Source organism: Lolium perenne, chromosome 6 (assembly GCF_019359855.2).
Source record: "Lolium perenne isolate Kyuss_39 chromosome 6, Kyuss_2.0, whole genome shotgun sequence".
Lineage (NCBI taxonomy): Eukaryota > Viridiplantae > Streptophyta > Magnoliopsida > Poales > Poaceae > Lolium > Lolium perenne.
Window position 1 is genome coordinate 46116331 of NC_067249.2, and position 24133 is coordinate 46140463.

Consider the following 24133-nt stretch of genomic DNA (forward strand, 5'->3'; position numbering starts at 1 on the left):
TCGCGAGTGGGACGAATGCCGATATAAGCCTCCATAAAGGTGGCATAGCAAGAAAGGTAAAAAACGGAATTGCCGGGGAGATGATGAGGTTGAAGCTGGTAAAAATCTAGAAAACTCCGGAAGAACTCGGAGACGGGAAGGCCGAAGCCGCGCTCGAAGTGAGCGAGAAAAACAATGTGTTCACCGGGTTCAAGTACCGGTTCAATCTCGTCGCCAGGGAGCCGGCAGGATACTCCTTCTGGAATCCTTCTGGACCGGTAAAGCCAGTCGATCTCGTACTGGCTAACGTTGGAGCCCATCCAAGCCCCACGTGTGATACCGGCAGGATTTACGCCGGAAGCTTGGCTAGAGCTACCGGCTTCTTGGTCGCTACCGGCATCGATGTCCATCTGGACGAGATCGGCGGTTAAACCGTCGGAAGATTGGCTATGTTGGCTACTGGAAGATGAAGCGGAGGAGGACTCTTCGCTAGACATGAGAATGAACGCGGAAAAACAAGAATCCCACGATTTACACCCGCGCGAAGATCTACGAGTAAGAGAAAAAGCAAAAGAAAAGAAGAAGTAAATATACTACCGACCCAAGATCTAGAAAGCAAGCAAAAGAGGGGTAAAGGCAGATTGAGCCTAACCTGAGGCGGCGGAGTCGCAGAGGAAGAGGTTCGCCGGTGGAATGGCGAGCTTGCGGTTGACGAGGAGGTCCGTCGATGGCGAGGTGAAGAGAAGCTTGAAGAAGCACAAATGTCGCGGCCGCGAGAGGAGCACCACGGAGATTCTCCGCGCGGCGAAGTCCGGCGAAGTCTGGCGGAGCGGCCGCAAGGATTCACCGAGCGCAGAGGTTCGAGCGGCGAACGGAGCGGCGGAGGCGCAGAGAGCGAAGGGCACTGTGCGCGAGGAAGTGGAGAATGCGAGAAGAGGAAGAAGAGGGGGCAGTTTCGCCTTATAAAGGAAGAGAGAGAGGTGGGCCGAAAACCGCCGGGCCGCGGCGGTTCGCTCCGCGGGCCACGACGGTTCACTCCACGGGCCGCCACGTGGCGCGGCGATACACGCGTAAAAACGGAAAGCCACAGGGAGGTGCACACGGATCCGGAACGGTGACTAGGATCCGCTGTGAAGCAGTTAATACGCGCGCGGAAGCCGAAGGGAAGTGACCCCTGACACTGGCGTGTCAGTGTTATCACCAGATTTTGGCCAAATCAGGAGGTGGGCCGTAAGGGAGATGGGCTTGGAAGATTACACGTGGAAGATCTCTGAAGCGGCCTTGCACGAAGAATTTGGGCTAGATTGCCCGTGTATCTTTAGTTCTAGTAGATCGCATCTTAGATTAGAAGTTAGAATTCGCCTCGTGCACGGTAGGGATTATTCCCATCGTTAGAAAGTCCGCTGGACTATAAATATGTATCTAGGATTTATGGAATAAACAACAACCAACGTTCAACCAACCAATCAATCTCGGCGCATCACCAACTCCTTCGTCTCGAGGGTTTCTACCAGTAAGCATCATGCTGCCTAGATCGCATCTTGCGATCTAGGCAGCACAAGCTTCATGTTGTTCATGCGTTGCTCGTACTGAAGCCTTTTTGATGGCGAGCAACGTAGTTATCATAGATGTGTTAGGGTTAGCATAGTTCTTCGTATAACATGCTATCGTAGTGCAACCCTTGCATATCTAGCCGCCCTTACACCTATCTTAGGTGTAGGGGCGGCACCCCGCTTGATCATTATTTAGTAGATCCGATCCGTTACGGTTGCTCCTTGTTCATCAAGGATTAGTTTAATATCTGCAATAGTTAGGCCTTACAAAGGGTTGGAGGATCCAGCGGCACGTAGGGTGTCGTTTGCTAGTCCTAGACAGGATGTTCCGGGGATCAACCTCGTGTTGGTTTTTAGGCCCTATCTAGGATGGAAACTACGATCATCGTGCGTGGCCGCGAGGCCCAATCGTGAGTAGGATGATCCGATTATGCGGTGAAAACCCTAAATCGTCGTAGATCTCATTAGCTTTATCTTGATCAAGCAGGACCACCATATATTCGTGCACCTCGTACGAATCATGGGTGGATCGGCTCTTTGAGCCGATTCACAGGATAACCTGAGAGTCGATCGAGGCTCGTATTTAATGTTTACGTGTATGCCATGCAGGAAACTAAGCGAGGCATCTCCATCACCTTCCTGACCAGGTATAGGTCAGGTGGCACGCCCTTGCATCAGCATCGGACGTGTGACCAGAAGGCTTTGCGGGCCGTCGCTCGGAGGGACCAGGGCCAGCCGCAGCCCTAAGTTGTTCCCGGCTCTACTGTGTTGCCCGTCGCTGCCCGCCGGTGGGTTTTGACCGCAACACATTCTGGCACGCCCGGTGGGACAACCGTCTACATCAACCACATCGCCATCTACATCTGAGATGGCGGACGGCACGCCAGTCACGTACGAGGATCTGACAGATGAGCTCAAGAAGAAGTATGACGAGGTCAAAACCATCCTCGAAGCCGACCTCATCGGCTCTTTTCACAGAACCCATTCACATGGCATCAGGTGGAAGGGGTTCTCACCGGAAGGTGCACTCGATGGGATAGACCTCTCTGCCCCGTCAGAAGAACGCACCAGGTCCCTGCGGCAGGAGATCAACTACTTGGTGGCTCACTCGCTACACCGCCACTCTGAGAACCTGGTAAACACGTTGGAGCGTGTCGCTCTTCGGGTGATCCAGGAGATCATGAGGCACCAGTACTCGCCGTCCGGACCAGCTCTCGGGACGCATCAAGGAGAGTTGCCGCTCCAGTCCCGTCCACCGCTGCCATTTGCATTGGCGGCACCAGAAGTGCCGAATTCACCGGCATTCGTCGTCTACAAGATTGGTGGTGACCCTAGTGACTGCCAGTTCTTGCATGAGGCGCCTAAGGAGATCCCTCACGGGTACACGTGCACGTATGTGCCAGATTGCGGTAACTGGGCGCTCACAAACCAGGCCACAACATCAGGGACTTCTGGGAAAACAGGAGGGACGTCAGCGACAGATCTTGAGAAGCAGACGTGGCTAACTAAGTACGCCACCCCGACGAACCTCCAGAGCTCAGCTCCTGCAGTTGGCTCAGAGCTGGAAAAGCAAACATGGCTGGCTAAGTACGCCACCCCGGCGAATCTTCAGAGTTCAACTCCTGCAGCCAGCACAGCGGATCAGATCAGTACCATACTGAGAGACCAGTTCGGCATGGTGCCGAAAAGGAGGGCAATCGGCTATTCCAAGCCATACCCCGACGACTATGAAATGATCCCGCTACCACCTAAATATCGGCTCCCTGATTTCTCCAAATTCAGTGGATCAGATGGTTCCAGCTCCATCGAGCACGTAGGCCGATATTTGGCACAGCTAGGACCGGCCTCAGTGTCGGATCAACTACGCGTGAGGTTCTTCTCACAGTCCCTCACGGGATCGGCTTTCGGGTGGTACACCTCGTTGCCACCAGACTCGATCCGGACTAGGAAGCAGTTGGAAGAACAGTTCCATATGCAGTTCCACTCAGAGGTTTCCGAGTCTGGCCTTGCCGATCTAGCACAGATACGTCAGAAGCGTGGAGAAACTGTGACAGAATACATCCAGCGCTTCAGGAATCTTAGGAACCGATGTTATTCGGTTCGTATAACTGAAAAGGAAAGCGATCGAGTTGGCGATGGCGGGCCTTGCAGCACCGCTCAAGGACATGGCCTCCCAAGCAGACTACCCCTCACTGGCGCATATGGTTCAGAAACTGTCGGCATATGAACAGTGCCACCCGGACCTGTACCAGGACAAATTCAAGCGTGCAGTAGTCCTGGTCGAGGCAGAGGAAGACGAAGTTTCTGCAGGAGATCAAGAGGTAGCAGTAGCTGAATGGACTCGGGGGGCAAACCCCGTGTCCTGCAAATGGGTAAAGCCACCAGGCCCGCCCAGGGGATTTGATTTTGACGTGACCAAAACTGAGCAAATCTTCGACCTCCTGCTCAAGGAGAAGCAGTTGACGATTCCCGAAGGTCTCAAATTCCCCACGGTACAAGAGCTGAACGGAAAGCCATACTGCAAATGGCATAACTCGCTCTCCCATGCCACCAACGACTGCAGGGTTTGGCGTCAGCAGATCCAAATGGCGATAGAACAAGGACGTCTGATTTTCAACCAGTACGCCATGAAGGTCGACACCCAACCTTTTCCCGCCGTTAACATGGTGGAATGCACTTACCCTGAAGGTTGCCAGCCAGGATCCTCGTTCAGCATCAACATGGTAGGACCTGGGCACCACTCTGGCAAGGATGGAGACGAGGGCAGCTGCTCTCATAGCAAGGATACAGAGGAGGCCGCTCCACGCGATCGGCTCCGTCATGATGGCAAGCGCTACGTCACAGAGGGGGAAGTGAAGAACATAAGATATCAGCGACCCCTCTCTGATCACCTCCTCAACAAGTATGTGAGTCAGTATGACCAACGCCGACGATCCAGTGATTATGATGAAAGAGATCGTCTGGCTAGAGAAGCCAGAAGACATCGTCGGTACGATCGCGATGAGGAGGAGCACGAGCGCCATGCCAAAGGAAAATCAAGGGAGCAAGACGACAATGATAGGCACTGGGACTGCCCCTTCTTCACACACTGCTGGGATTCAGGAATGAGCCGATTGCCCACAATCGGCAATTGCCCAGAATGCAACCAGAAGAAGAAGGAGGCAGCCAACGTGTCCGTGTTCAAGCGCTTAGGGCCTCTCCCGCCACAAAGCAAACGCGCTGAGTCCCCTCGATGGGAAGATCTCGAGGATTCAGAAGACGAGGGACAAGAAGAAGAAGAAGACAGGTACCACCGGCCAAGGTGGTGCCCTGATGGACTCAGCCGTTCACAAAAGCGCAGGGTTCAGCGATTGCGCGGCCTGGAGGAAGCCGAAAGGTTATACTTGCATACATTAAGGAAGGCACGACCTGATCTGGCTGCGAAAGTTCAGCGAACCCTGGACGAAGAGGGTCGTCCACGGAAAATGGAGTGGCGCCCCAAGCAAAGGAAAGCCGATGATGAAACATCGGCTGGCACAAACATGGTGTTCATCCTCCCTTCGGAGTTCAGTGCTCCAGGATTAGACGAGGCACCTATGGCACAACTTGACTGCGGCCCACGGCCGGTTATCTTTGAGAAGCCAGGAGAAAGAAGCTATAGACATCTGAAGGCCCTGTACTTGCGAGGTTATATCGATGGGAGGCCTGTAAATAAGATGCTGGTAGACACCGGAGCGGCAGTCAACATCATGCCATACTCTATGCTACGTCGGCTGGGACGCTCTAGCTCAGATCTAATCAAGACCAACGTGACATTGAGCGAATTCAACGGCCAAGCGTCTGACGCACAAGGTGTTCTGAATGTGGATCTGACCGTAGGAAGGAAAACTATCCCTACAACGTTCTTCATCGTCGATAGCAAGAGCACTTATGCTGTTCTGCTAGGAAGAGATTGGATCCACGCCAACTGCTGCATTCCCTCCACAATGCACCAATGCATAATACAGTGGGATGGAGATGAGGTAGAGGTCGTCCAGGCCGATGACTCAGCCGAAATTTCAACGGCTGGCATGAACGCATGGGAAGCAGCAGGCCAAGAACCCCTCTCAGGTATCAATTTGGATGACTGCGAGCGCATCGACGTGACGAAGGGAAGGGTTAAGCTGGTTTTATCCACTGGCCTGACCATGTAGCTGAAGCAAAGCGATGAGCAAACGTGGCGAGGCTGATCCTTGTGATCGGCCCCAAAAATCTATAAAGGGACATTACAGAACCTTCAGTCAGCGCTTCAATCAATATGGAGGCCGATCCCAGCAATCGGCCAAAATTATCTTCACCACATGTTCTGCTTGTGTTCAACATCGATCTACTGGGCAGCGGTCACGTCGGTGAATAAAGTCAACACGAATCCTCGCGGAGCCGACGTACAAGTGCAGCGCCTTGGCTAACCACAAAGCCGATATCTGCAGTCACCTGGCAGATTCGGCTCGGGGGGCATATAGTCAGATGAACATGTGCAGATAAACATGTGTAAACATGTGTGCAATGAAACATTAGGGGCCGATTAGGAAAAATCGGCCAGTAAAAAAATTTTTTTGAAGCCGATGCTCAGCCATCGACTCTAGTACAGTTACACAAGACCAAGACCTACTGGCTATGCGCTCAAGGTTCACATTTTCGCCAAGATGGTTTTCAGTTTGGTGTTTCATTTACAACATCGGCGTTCAGTGGAAGGAAGCTGATCAATGACCTGTGCATCCTCGCCGGTATTCTCGCCTTAATTAAGGCTCGGGGGGCAGCTAGCCTGGTAGATGTTCTGTTTTGGGAGCCGATGGGAGTTGCATCGACTGACCCTGCATCGTGATCTTCTCTGAAAGCAGTTCAGGTGTTGCAAAAGAAAAACTGCTGAAGCTACGGAGAGGAGCCGGAAAAGGAGGCCGTCGGCTTTACAGGTTTTGGACCGTCCTGTTGACTGGATTCTCAAAATAGCCGATGAATAGTCATCGGCTAAGGGATTGCGAAAAATTATGGTCAGATATCAAATCGCAGTCTGAATTTGAGAAGTGCTTGACTGACGGTCTGATCGACATTTGAGTCCGACTTCACGGGCGTCCAAAGGAAAAGGAATCCGATACGTTGCTATCGGTCTTGGTATGGCAGGTGGAAGGAGTGAAATTGGATTAATTGAAAGAACAATTTTCATTAATTCAAAGGAGCGGCTTTACAAGAAAGAGCCGATGGCTCTCAAAAGAGGGATCTGGTGCCTAGTGCACTGCTACTACTAGTCCTACTCTACTAGTCGTCGCTGTCCCCATCATCGCCGTCGTTGATGTCGTCGGCGCTGCTCCCAGGAAGCTCCTCGTCGCTGCTGCCCCAGCCCTTGGCCGGAGCTTCGTCTTCCTCGTCATCATCATCATCCTCGCTGTCCGCCCAGGAGCGGAAGCGCTTGGTCGGCGGATACCCGATGGAGGAGGAGGATTCATCCTCCTCCTCTTCCTCCTCGTCATCGTCATCGTCTTCGCTGTCTGCCCAAGCGCGGAATCGCTTGGCCGGCAGAAGCTTAGCGGGGGAAGAGGGGCCGCCCTCCTCTTTTTCTTCTTCTTCCTCTACTTCTTCCCCCTTCCCGTTGGGGGAGGTGGGTTTCGCCCAGGGATGGAGGTCGTCTTCACTTTTGCTTATCAGCTCCCCATCGATGAGGAACTTGAGGTCCTCTTCCCCATCGGTCAGAGGCAGGTCGCCCTCTGGCGCGTGATCGGAGTTCCACTCCGGCTCGCTCGAAGAGAAGGATTGGAGGGAGAGGCCGGAGGAGACAGAGGAAGAGGAAGACATCGCTACAGGGGAAGAGGGTTTTTTGGTGCCGATAGCTAGAACAGAGGAAGGGGATGAAGAGGGCTAATCGATCGGCACGGATAAATAATGAAAAGTCTGGTGGAAATTTAATGCTATTGCAGTTTCCGAGGAGGTGATGCCAAAGCTATCAAATTTTGCAGAGAAGTTGAGAAGGCCGGTCATCATGATGAAGAATACTGCGACAGGTCTGCTCTGCCACGACATGACCCTTCGAAGGAAAAACAGAGTGGTTTTGAAATTATCATTGCCAAAACCAGGGGGCATGTGTTATCACCAGATTTTGACCAAATCAGGAGGTGGGCCGTAAGGGAGATGGGCTTGGAAGATTACACGTGGAAGATCTCTCAAGCGGCCTTGCACGAAGAATTTGGGCTAGATTGCCCGTGTATCTTTAGTTCTAGTAGATCGCATCTTAGATTAGAAGTTAGAATTCGTCTCGTGCACGGTAGGGATTATTCCCATCGTTAGAAAGTCCGCTGGACTATAAATATGTATCTAGGGTTTATGGAATAAACAACAACCAACGTTCAACCAACCAATCAATCTCGGCGCATCGCCAACTCCTTCGTCTCGAGGGTTTCTACCAGTAAGCATCATGCTGCCTAGATCGCATCTTGCGATCTAGGCAGCACAAGCTTCATGTTGTTCATGCGTTGCTCGTACTGAAGCCTTTTTGATGGCGAGCAACGTAGTTATCATAGATGTGTTAGGGTTAGCATAGTTCTTCGTATAACATGCTATCGTAGTGCAACCCTTGCATATCTAGCCGCCCTTACACCTATCTTAGGTGTAGGGGCGGCACCCCGCTTGATCATTATTTAGTAGATCCGATCCGTTACGGTTGCTCCTTGTTCATCAAGGATTAGTTTAATATCTGCAATAGTTAGGCCTTACAAAGGGTTGGAGGATCCAGCGGCACGTAGGGTGTCGTTTGCTAGTCCTAGACAGGATGTTCCGGGGATCAACCTCGTGTTGGTTTTTAGGCCCTATCTAGGATGGAAACTTACGATCACCGTGCGTGGCCGCGAGGCCCAATCGTGAGTAGGATGATCCGATTATGCGGTGAAAACCCTAAATCGTCGTAGATCTCATTAGCTTTATCTTGATCAAGCAGGACCACCATATATTCGTGCACCTCGTACGAATCATGGGTGGATCGGCTCTTTGAGCCGATTCACAGGATAACCTGAGAGCCGATCGAGGCTCGTATTTAATGTTTACGTGTATGCCATGCAGGAAACTAAGCGAGGCATCTCCATCACCTTCCTGACCAGGTATAGGTCAGGTGGCACGCCCTTGCATCAGCATCGGACGTGCGACCAGAAGGCTTTGCGGGCCGTCGCTCGGAGGGACCAGGGCCAGCCGCAGCCCTAAGTTGTTCCCAGCTCTACTGTGTTGCCCGTCGCTGCCCGCCGGTGGGTTTTGACCGCAACAGTCAGTTACAGTGCGCATGTCACTGACAGGCGCGGGGCCCGAGAAATTCTCGACTTCGCCGAGGAGAGAGTTAATGGCTAAGATACCGGAGGAAAAGATACCGGAAGATACCTTGCAAAGAGGGAAAACGTAAGTCCGGGCAAAGATGCCGGATCCAAGATGAGCGCCGGAAAGATTAAACCGGTATCCTAGAAACAAGAGAACCTGGCATGGTCTGTTGGATAGAATCCACCAGGCTATAACAGCTTCGGGGACTAATGTTGGGGGGATGACCCCCGGTATGCCAAAGGCATGCCAAACCGGGTGGTTTGAGCCATCAAGATACCGGTTTAATGTTTTTACCGGAGCGCAAAGATAAGAGTTTGGCTAAGTAAAGCCAGGCCGGTATCCCTAGAGGGGTATACTGGAACCGGATGAAGAAGATACCGGGTTACCGGAAGGAAGAGCATGTCGGCAAGACTGGTCAAAGATTCTCTTCAGAGCTAGAGGACAAGGATGAGCTAAGCAAAGTGGCTTTAATCGAAGCCCTGGCACCAAAGAGAGGGATGACGCTGAAAGAAGCCGGAGGACGTCAGCCTCCCTGTTTAAAGAAGACCCCAGCGTCATCCATGGTTAAAGTTACTTTGTAAAGTAGTTTGTCCAGTCAAAGATGCCATTAGGGTTTCTTGCTCTGTAAGCCACCCTCTCCCCTATATAAGGAGAGGGGGCACACCCGTATTTAGGATGATCAATCTCTGGGTGAACCTTGTACCCAAAAACCTGTACCATGTTGAGATCAATGAAGATAGTGATCTAGAGCAGGGTTCTTCCTTGTGTGTTTCTTCTTGCATCCCTGCCTTTGGCTGTGTTCTTGAGGAAAGCATCCGGAAGTTCATCCCATCTAATCACAAACCCTCCCCCCAATCCTCTAGCATCCATTCGGCCCCAACTCAAGCCATCCCATGGCATCTGCTCGTTCACCACGACGACACTTCGGCTGTCCAGCAAGGTAAGGCCTTCCCTCTCTCTCTCTATTTTCTGTTTTCTTTTCTATTTTCTATTTTTATATTCTGGTTTGTATTCAAATTTGATTTCTGGTTTGTTTTGCAGGTTCTAAATTATTTGAATATAATAACAATTTGATAATGATACTCACTGTATTGTTTTGTTTTTAAACAACCATTTTATAATTGATTAATTTTGGTTCTTATGAGGCACAAGTTAAAAATGCAAATAGATATGAATTTTAGAGTTCAACTCAATTGCTTTCAAATTTATAAATCAAATCTGTTTAAATGCTTTAAATTTTAGAACATGTGCATGGTGAACATATTCTATTTTGCAAGTGCTTAAAAACATTGGTTGTTCATATGCATTCTAAATTATGGCTAGAGTTTAAATTAAATGGTGTTGAGAATAGGATGAATCATGATTTTATGTGGAGAATTACTTCTAAGGGTTTAAGAAGATGATTGAATAAACTCTATAATTACTAATCTTGCTTAGCAACTTCTAACTTGGATTACTTAGGATAATTCCCAAGCTCATCATTGGTCAATTCACTTGCTAAGGTGATGGTTCAAACTATGATATATTTTCCTATTTGGTTAACTAAATAATTACTTGGATACCAAATAGAATTGGATATTGGTTTTACTCTTCTCACCAAATGACATTTAGTTCTAAAGTATATATGGATTGGCTTATACTTGTGATCCATGATTCACAAGTTAGGACATCATATTTTATTTAGGGTGAATTCTACTTGAAAGTTTAGAGCTTTAGTGATGCTTCACTAATTGAAGTATAAAATAGGCATGAGGCATGGCAGGGCTCTACTTATCATCCAAAGTGATACTTGGATTGAAATTCAAATATGGCATAGGGTTTTAGTTATGATCACCAATGTGATACACAACTAGGATTAGGTATGAGCATAAGCTTGGTTATGTTTAATTGGCTAGGGTTCCTCCTCCTCACTTAGGTAGAATTATTGTATCAAGGCAATGCTAGGTTTGTCTCAGGTGTTTGGATAGGCAAGGTTTAAATACCATATCAATACTACACAAGGCATGAGTATTGGTCTGGATTAACTACTATTGATATATTTATCATTTCATGTGAAGAATGAGATCTATGGATCACATATATAGGTTTAACTTATCATCTCAATTTATAAGGTAGGATCATGCATTAGACATGATCCACTTATTCCTCACTAATCTCTCTTCTTTATTACTTCTCTCATCACACTCACTTAGATTCTTAGGGTTTATGATCATCACCCAATTTGTAATGATCAAAGTATTGGCCTTAAAATAATTCATTAATGAATCATGGTTCTCTCTCCAAGATCAAGTATAAGTCCATATACTTGAGTATACCCTCTTTAGGTTGAGCTCTTTTGAATAGGTAGGATTCCTCTAGGGTTTAGGATTATTACCAAGTTGTAATGATCACAACACTTGCCTCTCTATAATTACTAGAAGAATAGGTTCTTACTTACCATCAAGTGTTAGCTAGGTCAAGTAGGTTTAATACTTGACTTATATTTCTTGTATCATTGGTTAGTATCAACAAGTACCTCAATTGGATAAGGTTTAAATAGTAATCTAGGTTCTATTCAATGGATAGAATAAGCATATGAATGATTCTCTCCTTTCTCTAGGTTTAATGGTATGAGTTGGGAAACAAGGTTGGAATGGTCAAGGGTTAATGAAGAATAAATATGAATGTCCTTGGCTTGGGTTCAAGCATTGTAGTTGAAAAGATGTACCATGTGACTCAGGTTAGGAATTACTTATTTAGTTAAAGGCATGGAAAAGATAAGTAAAGAATAGTTTCTTAATTAGTTGTGTTCTTTGATTTATAGTTGAATAATTATTCATGTGTTGTTGTAAGGAATGTCATGTTAAGATCTTTTATAAGATATTTTAGTTGATCCTTACTTAAGGTATTGTTTGTTGTAAAACTAATTCCATTTGATCTAGCCCATAGATCAAATCATCTCTACCCAAAACAAGGTTTTAGCAAAGATCACAGTGAAGTTTATAGCGCTTGACTTGATGATCTACTTCAATTCCAGCAAGTCAAGTGAAACTTTAGTTACTGTGGTAAGTTTTATTTGAAAGCGCGAAAATTCTCCGGATTTTCTATGCATGAATGCAATGCACACTTTGGTGTTCTCTCATTTTGTAGCCTCTAAACCTGGGATATTACACGTGCCGATATTTATAGGCTGGAAGTAACGGGCCGACTGAGAGAGAACCATTAGACCGACAACTTCATGATTGTTCTGACACGGTGGTCTCGATCGGGGAGGTAGTAGCATGACGGTTATGCCCGTCACGATATACCGGGCCGCGTGGGCTTCGAGCGTGGGCTAGGCAGTCACGGATCCATGACGGGATGCCCTAATTGTCAGTCTAGCCATCTATGACGCGATGTTCGCCACATAATTCCAAACCGTTATTACGGGATTTCCATGAAGGTTTTTGGCCATTCGCTAACGAACTAAAATCGTTATGAACTTGCGAACTGTTGTAGTGAAATCCCCTGGCCACAAGCGAACACCGATGAAGCCCGTTTTGCTACGGCGACGAGGAGCCATCTCAACGGCAGCGGAGCTGAGAGGATTCTATGGTGGTGTTGGAGGTGAAGTGCTACTGGTGGTGTTGTGCTGGAGGAGAACTTCCCAAGACATGGCTATATATACAGAGGCGAGGGGCTAAAACGGTGGGAAAACTTGTCGGGAGAAAAACAGCATGAAAACATGGAGGGAGAGAAAGGGCGGGAGAGAACGGAAGGGGAAGTTTGGCGGAAGAAATCGAACGGGAAAAAGAAAAAAAAGGGTGAGGCTATGCCGAGGTTGGCCGTCAGCGTATATGAACATCACACGGCGGGAGAAAAACAAAAAACGAGGTGAGGCTATGCCAAGGGCAGCCCTTGGCGTAGCTATGACGCCGTGACAGCACCGTCATAGCCCAGTTTTGGTGGGCCACACACATAGTCCTACATCGATGGCACACAATACGCCGATGGCAGCCATAGCCTTGCCTACGTGCGCTGAGGGCGTTGCTACGTCGGCGGCCCTTTTGGCGGGTTGGCCTGGCCGGCCCATACGCTGACGGCCCCGACTTTTGGCCATCGGCATCTTGCACCAATCCTGTAGTGATCGAGCCAGGGTCGCTGCCAGGCGGACCCGTGGGAGAAACGAGCGGTCGCGCCACGCGTGCGTGGTCCGCGCAGATGCAAATATGCCGTATATTTGGATCACGGTTGCACCTTCGCTGACGAACAGGTTACTATGCATCGAGCCGCTAGATCTGGTTCCAGGCGCAGTTTCGAACCGCGTGGACGGGTAGGGCTGGAGGTTTGCAATGTCACGAGTATGGCCTCCAAAATGTTTTCATTCATTGGAGAAGCTTCCTGGGGGAAATTTTGCACGGCTTCGTGGCGGACGTCCTCCACCACGCATCTACTCCGCGGACCTCAGCAGAAGTGGTATGTCTCTACGGTCGTGGCCTTCCTCCGCTCCCACCACGCGGCGCGGAACAACCACGCGAAGCACAGCTCATCGAGGTCCTCCGATGCCACGTGCAGTACTGGCAGCTGATTCTTGGATGCAGCGCTACGACCGATGGCCAGGCATGGACGACTGACGACTGCCATGGAACTCGGGGGGCAACATCTTCACGAGCCTGCGGCGGCGATTTACGAACGGAATGGCAGGCTAGATCTATGGATTTGGTGGGGCGGAGGAGAACCTCCGGCGGCGCCCGTATTCTTGAGGATAAAACAGAGAAGAAGAAGGAGCCCTACTCAGGCTACCACTGGTGGAAAAACAGGCTTCGGGTGAGCCCCATAAGTCGCGATGCTGCAGGAACCGCGACTAATGGTACCTTTAGTCGCGGTTCGGGAGGAGAACCGCGACCAAAGGCCTGGGCCCAGGGCGCTCGGTGGCCAGCCGGTGCACGTGGGGGGTCTTTAGTCGCGGTTGGCCAGGCCAACCGCGACTAAAGGTGCCCGAAGGCCTTTAGTCGCGGTTGGCCAGGCCAACCGGGACTAAAGCCCCTCCCCTATATATACCCATCCAGCAGCCAACACTTAGCCATTTGGTGCCATTCTCTTCACAAGCTTCACAAGTGGGTGTTAGGTTTGCTTTTGGTTCCTCTTATGCACATAAGGTGTTTGATGAAATGCCCCAAGAGCATGAAATAAACATGATATGAAGTGTTGGAGCCACACTTGAGCTTTCTCATTTATTTTTTCCTCCTCGATCGCGGTTAGCAACTTGAACCTTTGATGTGTCGTTGATAAAATGTGCATGTGTGTGTAGTTCATTGTTTAATTTATATTGTTTGTAGCTAGTTAGTTTAACAAATGCGTGATGGTTAATTATATATTTTATATTATAATAATGCAGATGAATCGACAATGGATGTACGGTAACCGACTCTCCGGCGAGTTCAGTGCGGGTTTGAAAGATTTCCTCGTAGTGGCTAATGCGAACAAGCAGGGGGGTTTTGTTATCTGTCCATGTGTTAAATGTAAGAATCAGAAGGGTTACTCTTCCTCAAGAGATGTTCACATGCACCTGCTTCGGCACGGTTTCATGCCAAGCTATAATTGTTGGACCAAGCATGGAGAAAGAGGGGTTATAATGGAAGAAGATGAAGAAGGGGATGATTTCATCGATGAAAGCTATCTTGCTCATTTCGGTGATACTTTCATGGAGGATGCTGAAGGTGAAGGGGAAGGTGAAGGGGAAGGTGAAGAAGAGGCACGTGATGATCCCGTTGATGATCTTGGTCGGACCATTGTTGATGCACGGAGACGCTGCGAAACTGAAAAAGAGAGGGAGAATTTGGATCGCATGTTAGAGGATCACAGGAAGGCGCTGTACCCCGGATGCGATGATGGTCTGAAAAAGCTGGGCTGCACACTGGATTTGCTGAGATGGAAGGCATAGGCAGGTGTAGCTGACTCGGCATTTGAAAACTTGCTGAAATGTTGAAGAATATGTTTCCAAAGAATAACGAGTTGCCCGCCACTACGTACGAAGCAAAGAAGGTTGTCTGCCCTCTAGGTTTAGAGGTTCTGAAGATACATGCATGCATCAACGACTGCATCCTCTACCGCGGTGAATACGAGAATTTGAATGAATGCCCGGTATGCACTGCATTGCGTTATAAGATCAGAGGCGATGACCCTGGTGACGATGTTGAGGGCCAGAAACCCAGGAAGAGGGTTCCCGCCAAGGTGATGTGGTATGCTCCTATAATACCACGGTTGAAACGTCTGTTCAGGAACAAAGAGCATGCCAAGTTGTTGCGATGGCACAAAGAGGACCGTAAGTCGGACGGGGAGTTGAGACACCCCGCAGACCAAGGTGATGTGGTATGCTCCTATAATACCACGGTTGAAACGTCTGTTCAGGAACAAAGAGCATGCCAAGTTGTTGCGATGGCACAAAGAGGACCGTAAGTCGGACGGGGAGTTGAGACACCCCGCAGATGGAACGCAATGGAGAAAGATCGACAGAGAGTTCAAAGATTTTGCAGCTGACGCAAGGAACATAAGATTTGGTCTAAGTACGGATGGCATGAATCCTTTTGGCGAGCAGAGCTCCAGCCATAGCACCTGGCCCGTGACTCTATGCATCTACAACCTTCCTCCTTGGTTGTGCATGAAGCAGAAGTTCATTATGATGCCAGTGCTCATCCAAGGTCCGAAGCAACCCGGCAACGACATCGATGTGTACCTAAGGCCATTAGTTGATGAACTTTTACAGCTGTGGGGCAGACCTGGTGTCCGTGTGTGGGATGAGCACAAAGAAGAGGAATTTGACCTACGAGCGTTGCTTTTCGTAACCATCAACGATTGGCCTGCTCTTAGTAACCTTTCGGGACTGTCAAATAAGGGATACAATGCATGCACGCACTGCTTACATGAGACTGAAAGTGTACATTTGCCAAATTGTAAGAAGAACGTGTACCTTGGGCATCGTCGATTTCTTCCGAAAGGTCATCCAGTAAGAAAGAAAGGCAAGCATTACAACGGCAAGGCAGATCACCGACCGAAGCCTGCGGAACACACTGGTGCTGAGGTATTTGATATGGTCAAGGATTTGAGAGTCATCTTTGGAAAGGGTCCTGGCGGACAATCAGTTCCGAAGGGAGCTGACGGGCACGTAGCCATGTGGAAGAAGAAATCTATATTCTGGGAGCTAGAATATTGGAAAGTCCTAGAAGTCCGCTCTGCAATCGACGTGATGCACGTTACGAAGAATATTTGCGTGAACATCCTAAGCTTCTTGGGCGTGTATGGGAAGTCAAATGATACAAAGGAAGCACGGCAGGACCAGCAAAGTTTGAAAGACCATGATGACCGGCATCCGGAACGGTTTCAAGGTCGTGCCGGCTACGCTACGACCAAAGAAGAGAAGGTCATCTTTTTGAATGCCTGAGCAGTATGAAGGTCCCGTCAGGATTCTCGTCCAATATAAAGGGAATAATCAACATGGCGGAGAAAAAGTTCCAAAACCTGAAGTCTCACGACTGCCACGTGATTATGACGCAATTGCTTCCGATTGCTTTGAGGGGGCTCCTGCCGGAAAATGTTCGAGTAGCCATTGTGAAGCTATGTGCATTCCTCAATGCAATCTCTCAGAAGGTAATCAATCCAGAAGTTCTACCACGGTTACGAACGATGTGATCCAATGTCTTGTCGATTTCGAGTTGGTGTTCCCGCCATCCTTCTTCAATATTATGACGCACCTCCTGGTTCACCTAGTCGATGAGATTTCCATTCTCGGTCCTGTATTTCTACACAATATGTTCCCCTTCGAGAGGTTCATGGGAGTATTAAAGAAATATGTTCGTAACCGTGCTAGGCCAGAAGGAAGCATCGCCAAGGGCTATGGAAATGAGGAGGTAATTGAGTTTTGTGTTGACTTTGTTCCTGACCTTAAGCCGATTGGTCTTCCTCGATCGCGGCACGAGGGGAGACTAAGTGGAAAAGGCACGATCGGAAGGAAATCAACGATATGTATGGACGGCCATTCTCTGACTGAAGTACACCACACAGTTCTGACCAATTCCAGCTTGGTGGCTCCGTACTTTGAGAAACACAAGAATATTTTACGCTTGGACAACCCTGGGAAGCCTGAATCCTGGATTAGGAAGGCCCACATGGAGACTTTCGGCAGTTGGTTGAGAAAACATTTCATGAATGACGAACATGTTGTAGATCAGCTGTACATGTTGGCCAAGACACCATCTTCGACTATAACGACTTTCCAAGGGTACGAGATAAATGGGAATACATTTTACACGATCGCCCAAGATAAAAAGAGCACCAACCAAAACAGTGGTGTCCGCTTTGATGCAGCAACCGAGAATGGGCAAAAGGTCACATATTATGGTTACATAGAGGAGATATGGGAACTTGACTATGGACCCTCCTTTAGGGTCCCTTTGTTCCGGTGCAAATGGTTCAAGCTAACAGGAGGTGGGGTAAAGGTGGACCAGCAATACGGAATGACAATGGTGGATTTCAACAATCTTGGTTACCTTGACGAACCATTCGTCCTAGCGAAAGATGTCGCTCAGGTTTTCTATGTGAAGGACATGAGTAGCAAACCGAGAAAACGGAAAGATAAGAAAACGATCAGTACATCATGCGATGATCCAAAGCGCCACATTGTTCTTTCAGGGAAAAGAAACATCGTGGGAGTGGAGGACAAGACAGACATGTCAGAAGATTATAATATGTTTGCTGAAATTCCGCCCTTCAAAGTGAACACCGACCCAAGCATTAAGTTAAATGATGAGGATGCTCCATGGATACGGCACAATCGTAAGCAAGCAGGGACACAAGGGAAGAAATGATGTGTAATAATTTATTGTACCAAACTTTGTTGAATGAATCATGTGAATTATATTACCCGTGATGTGTTTGGTGTCCATTTTCGAATGATTCAATTGACTCGAGATAGCACTGATGATACATGAAATTTGGAGTGATTCAGTCATACTCCTGCATACAGGAAATTTGGAGTGACTAAGTCATACTCCTGCATACATGAAATTTGGAGTGACTAAGTCATACTCCTGCATACATGAAATTTGGAGTGACTAAGTCATACTCCTGCGTACAGGAAATTTGGAGTGACTAAGTCATACTCCTGCATACATGAAATTTGGAGTGATTTAGTCATACTCCTGCCTAGGCGTATAATATGCATACTCGTAGTCTTCATAGCCGCTGCCGTTGTACTGGTAGTCGTCGCCTTCTAAGTTGCCGGCGTCGTCGTCGCTGCTATCGTCGCTGTCGTCGGGCGGCGCTCGTGGCTCGAACTGAGGGTAGCGCAGGCGGGGGATATCGCCGGCCGTGATGTAGTCCATGACGCTCTGCAGAGTCCGGCCGTACCACCATAGCCGACGGCCGGCCTCGTGGAAGTTTCCAGGAGGCAGACCGTCCTCCTCAGACCACGCGAGCGCCCTCTCACGCCGATTGATGAAGAAGGCGTCCCAAGTATGCTGGTTATCGGGATGCCAGCGGGGATTCATCCGCTGCTCCGGCGTGAGGTCGAGGTAGTAGTGGTTCGTGATGGCCGCCCGGCGCGCAGTACCTTGAGGGATGGGAGGGACCGGCATGCCGCCGGTGCTTAGGCTCCAGCCGGCAGGGACGCGGTAGCCCGGTGGGCAAGGGTAGTTCGAGGCGCAAAGCTCCTCCACCTGCTGGTAGGTTAGAGTGGGTGCGGTGGAAGCCATGAGAGAGTGATGAGAGATTGTAGAGATGTGATAATGCTGGCCAAGCCGGGCAACATATATGTAGTGAGAAATGGCGGGAGAAATGGGAGCGGGAAGACAGGAGGCGGGAAGAAAGTGGCGGGAAGAAAGAGGCGGGAAGAAAGAGGCGGGAAGAAAGAGGCGGGAAGAAAGAGGCGGGAAGAAATTGGCGGGAAGAAAGAGGAGGGAAGACGGTGAAGAAATGAATTAGTTTTATTTTTCTGAATTTTTTGATATATTATTTGTATTTTTAAGATTTTTAAATGAATTAGTTTTATTTTTCTAATTTTTTTGATATATTATTTGTATTTTTCACATTTAGAAATGAATTAGTTTTATTTTTCTGAATTTTTTGATATATTATTTGTATTTTTAAGATTTTTAAATGAATTAGTTTTATTTTTCTAATTTTTTTGATATATTATTTGTATTTTTCACATTTAGAAATGAATTAGTTTTATTTTTCTAAATTTGTTGATATATTATTTTGTATTTTTCACATTTAGAAATGAATTAGTTTTGTTTTTCTAAATTTGTTGATATATTATTTATATTTTTCACATTTAGAAATGAATTAGTTTTATTTTTCTAAATTTGTTGATATATTATTTTGTATTTATAACATTTACAAATAGGAAAAATTTCGAAATAGGCCTTTAGTCGCGGTTGGCCTGGCCAACCGCGACTAAAGCTCATTTCCGCGGGAACCGAAAAAACGGGCGAAAAAAGGGATTTAGTCGCGGTTGGCCACACCAACCGCGACTAAATCGCCTCCCTTTAAATACCCGCGGGGCGGCGCGGGCGCAACAGTTCTTCTTCCTCGCCCGCTCGTCTGCTCGCCGCGCGCTCGATCTTCTCCGCCGCCAGGCTGCCCGGCCGACCGTCGCCCGCCGTCCTCGATCCTCGTCGTCGTCAACCGTCGCCGCGCTCGATCCTCGTCGTCGCCGCGCGCGCTGGCCGGCCGGTGCCGCGCCCGCCGCCGCCACGAGAGATCGCCGCCGCCGAGGCGACGGCGAGAGAGCGTAAGGACTCATCTCAGATCGCCGCCGCCGCTGCCGTGCCGCCGTCTCAGATCGCCGCCGCCGGCCGTGTGCCCTCGCCGCGCCGCCGGCCGTGTGTCTGCGAAAACGGAGAGAACGAGAGAGTGAGGAGAGAGAGAAAGGGCCGGGCGCCTAGCCATCCCACTTTTTTTTTTTGTTTTTTTTTAATTTGTAACTAAGTACTTAACAAAAAAATACTTAACAAAAAATAGTACTTAAAAATTAAAACTTCAAAATTTGTAACTTACAAATTGTAACTTAAATGAAAAATAGTTTTAAGTAATTTGTAACTTCAAATTTTTATTCAACTTAAAAATATTGTAACTTTAAATGAAAAATAGTTTTAAGTATATTGCAACTTAAAAATAGTGTAAAATTTAAGTTTAAAGTTTGTGTAAAAGAAGAACTACAATTTGACTTAAAAAAAATTGTGTAAAAAGAACTAAATTTTAACTAAGTCAAATTTATGAAAAATCCCGTGCTCGTCGACTTTTCTTCCCCGTACGTCCTCCTTCCCCACCGACGGCGCCCACCTCGGCATGGGAACGCGCTTCCGCGGTGACCAGCTACCACCGCGCGTATACGGTGGGGGCCGGCAGCGCGCGTCGCCCCCTCCGTAGACGCGCGGTGTTTGGGATCGAGAGGGCGGCGAGGGTTATGTGTCGTCGGCACCGCCACCGCCGCGCCCTTTCGCCACCGGTTCGCCACCGCCACGCGGTCATTGCGAGGTCGATCGTCCGCATATAACACGCGTCCCCCCTCTCACCTCCCGCTCGTCGCCCTCTCTGTTTAATTATATGTAGAAGAGATGTGATAATGCATATACACAATTAATTTGTTTTTACTACATGTTTTCAGGACTGACATATGGCGGACGATAGAGCTGACCCGATTCTGGACAACTATGATCCGGATGCTGAAGACCATATGTTCGGCATCATAAAAGGCGATATTCCATATGTGCCGACCGGAGAAGAAGAAGATGATATCTCTTCTTATCTGAACCTTGAGTGTGAAGATGAAGGGCGCCGTCAGCAAGCAGATGATGCCGAAGAAACGTCGATAAACGACGATCTTCAATTGGAAGTAGCAACCACCTCCGGCGCCGAGGTATATATATATACATATTGAGCGTCTGGTGATACAACTAACTGATTTGAATAAATGTGTGTGTACTAACGCGCGCGACTCTCTTTCTTATTTTAGCCCTCGGCCGGATCGTCGAAAAAATCGAGTACGTCGTCAAAGCGTGGCGCAACCAAGACGATGAAAGCAGGAGAAACATGCACCATCGATGTTGTCGACGAAGCAACCGGCAGGCCGCTGGAGCCCAGCAAGAACGCCACCAAGTTTGTCAGCCAATGCGGAGCCGTTGTTAGAGACAACGTCTCGATCACCCGCCAGGAGTGGAATGAGCCAAAGAAGGCACGTGTTGGTTTCACTTTTGTCGATAAGAGAGAAAAAAAAGATTGCTTCAACAAGCTTATGGAACATTTCGTTCTACCTCCGGAATACCGCAAATACGATGAGGAGGGTAACAAGATTGCGGAAAACAAGAAGAGGCGCAAGCTAGTCAAACAGTTCGCTCTTTCTAGGATGGCCAACGCATTCCGGAAATACAAGCAAAATCTAGCCCATGACTTTGTCAACCAGGGCAAGACTCCGGATTTCAAAGGACAATATGAGAAACTGCAACATGATTGGCCAGAATTTGTGAAGCAAAAGAAATCGGAGCAGTTCCTTGAACTATCGAAAAAATAAGGAAAATGCGGCCAAGAAGGAGTACAATCATAAAATGGGGCCAGGAGGGTATCGCTTTTGGCAGCCTAAGTGGGAGAAGATGGAGAACGAGCTGAGGGCGCGAGGAATCCGTCCGGAGTACGGAGGGATGGGACCCAAGGGCCAAAAGCTGGTGGTACGGGCATGGGGGATCGCTGAACCCGGAGACGAGGGAGTGTGTTTATCGGGGCAAAATAATTACACCCACCCAAAAGCTTATTGAGGCAATGAGGGAGGCTCAAGAGGGGAGGATCAGGTTCAACGGAGAGAACGACGCCCGACAAAAGCCCTCGGGAATCCCTGAACACGGAGGACGGATACGAGCCATGGAGCCCATTCCGTGGAACATAGGGTTACCCCAGAACGATGACCACGTACGGTTACGGAAGCCGTAAGAGAAAGATGGATCGGGATGCAGATGTTGTGTGGCGAAGTTGGTACCGGAAATGGCTGTGATCAAGACAACCGTCAGTGTACACGTCGCCGAAAGAGATGCAGCTCGGGCGCAGCATGCTGAAGATCATCCAATGGATCTCGGAAGCCAGCAGCGGAGAAGAAGCAGCGTGGCTTCCACGGAGGCCTCACCGGCTGGTGCACCGACGATCGAAATTACTGCACCGGAGCCTCTGGTGGTCGAAATTACTGCACCAGAGCCTCCTCGCTACCCCGTGGACGATATAAAGGAGATGAAAGCATGTCATCTGTATTATCCTATCGGGAACATGTCCATGAAGGTAGCCATCGGCAGTGCTTTGCCACCTGGAGCACTCCACCACAACAACCCCATTCAAGATGGCTATGCTCATGTGACGGTGGAGGAGATAGTCCAAGGGTTTGAGGACCTGGACATTGACATTGCTACACCTGAAGGGGTGAAAAGACTTGGAGATGTCAAGCGCCGATTCATTCTATGGCGAGAAGAAGTTTATCAAGTTTCCAGGCGAGGCGCCAACAAGTCCACCCCCCTACGGTGGTGGTGGTGGCGGTGGCGGTGGCGGTGACGGTGGCGGTGGCGGCGGTGGTGGTGGTGCTTCACCTAATACACCTCCTTCACGTCAGCCGACGCCGCCCCCCAGTCCTCGTCCGGCGGGTAAGCAGACGCCGCCCCCTAGTCCTCGTCCGGCGGGTGATCAGCGGACACCGCCCCCAATCCACCTACGGCGAAGAAGCGAAGCAGTCCTGGGTTATTAACCCGGACCCTTATGTACCTAAGAAAACAAAGATACCGAGCCATCACGAAGCCTCTCATCCCGAGGCCTTGGGAACTTAGTGTCGAGGAAAATGCAGCGGCCGTGGCTGCTCGGCATGAGAAATGGAAGGAGGAGTGCAAGAAGAAAGAGAGAGGCGAGCCCAAGCCGGTATATTCGACAAGCAAAAGCGATGGGCTAAGTCATTTTTGAACACACCGTCCCAAGCCGCGAAGAATCTGCCTGACGACTATTTACGTGAACTTCGTAGGCAAGCACTCGCGTTCAAGAGGAACCAAGAGTTGGCGGAGAAGAAAGCCTTGGAGGACGAGGCCGAGTCAAAATTAGAAAGGGGGAAAGAAGTTGCCCAGCTCGGGGAACAAAGTAAACAATCGATCGCCCCGCTCATAGTGCAAGCCGCCGATCCGGATGCCCCCGATATCATAGCAGGCTGCGGCTTGTGGATTGACCGTAACGAGTGCCGAGAGAACAAGCGGCCGAGTTAGGTATCACTCTTCGTGCACTGCTAGGCCTTGATGAGGCGCCAATGAAGGACGTAGTATTTACATATGTGAAGAATGGCCCTCTCGTCGAGCCTGCGCAGGAAGAGGATCTACCTCGACAAATGAAAGGTCTGCTAAATTGGTACAAGGGTTACATAAAACATAAAAATGCCAAAGAGTATATCTATGCGGAAGTTAGATATGAGCATCACTTCAAACATTACTGGGTACAAATTCATCTGAGTGAATTGTTCCAGCTGTTCAATCTGCGCGACCTCGACAAATCTATCATCAGTTGCTACGTTCTGTAAGTGATTTATTAATTTCTACCCCATCTCGTTCATTGCCTGCACTGTCCTAACTATCTTGTTGTGTACGCTATTATGCAGAATGAAGAAGCGGGAAATGCGAATAAGGAACATCCATGATGTTGGGTTCATTGACCCACAAATCGTTAATTCATATGTGTTAGAACACCACCCCGCCGACGTGGAGGATGACCTGTGGCGGTTTATTAGAAAACAGCAACAGAAAAGTGATATTCTATTTCCTTACCATTTTGGGTGAGTGTTTCTGTCTTGAGCACATTCTCTTTTGTTTACTCCATGCATGGTATGTGGCTAATCGATGAGTTATGCTTGTGTGTGCATGTATCGGGTCCGCAGGTTCCACTTTGGATTCTTATGGTAATTAAAGTTCAGACCTCCTCAGTTCTCGTCCACGACTCTCTGAATATGGATCCGGCGCTTTGGGGCGACATGAGAAAAATGATGCAAAAGTAATTATTTTCATTCATTTGCGCTCTATATCGATCGGCCTATTTCGTTCATCATTTCCTAATATCAAGTAACTAATTAATAACTCTCTTGTTTATTTAATTTTCTTTGCCTCGTAGGGTTTGGAGACGGTTCGTAGATACCAAGGTCGGTGAATTCAAAAAAGAGCTACATTTTAAAATGGCAGTGCGGACGACTGGGGATATTCAGCCACCGGGGACCAATCTATGTGGATACTATGTTTGTGAGAGGATCCGGAGATACTGCAATGAGCGGGACC

At 48.7% G+C, this 24133-nt stretch overlaps 1 protein-coding gene across 1 annotated transcript in view; it reads right to left on the minus strand.

Annotated features, from left to right (window-relative positions):
- Positions 1-24133, minus strand: part of LOC139832376 (uncharacterized) — a 45935-nt gene that overhangs the window by 3672 nt on the left and 18130 nt on the right. Inside the window, exon 9 of the mRNA XM_071822117.1 lies at positions 632-800. Within this exon, the coding sequence (XP_071678218.1) occupies positions 632-800 (169 nt within the window). The remainder of the gene's footprint in view (positions 1-631; positions 801-24133) is intronic.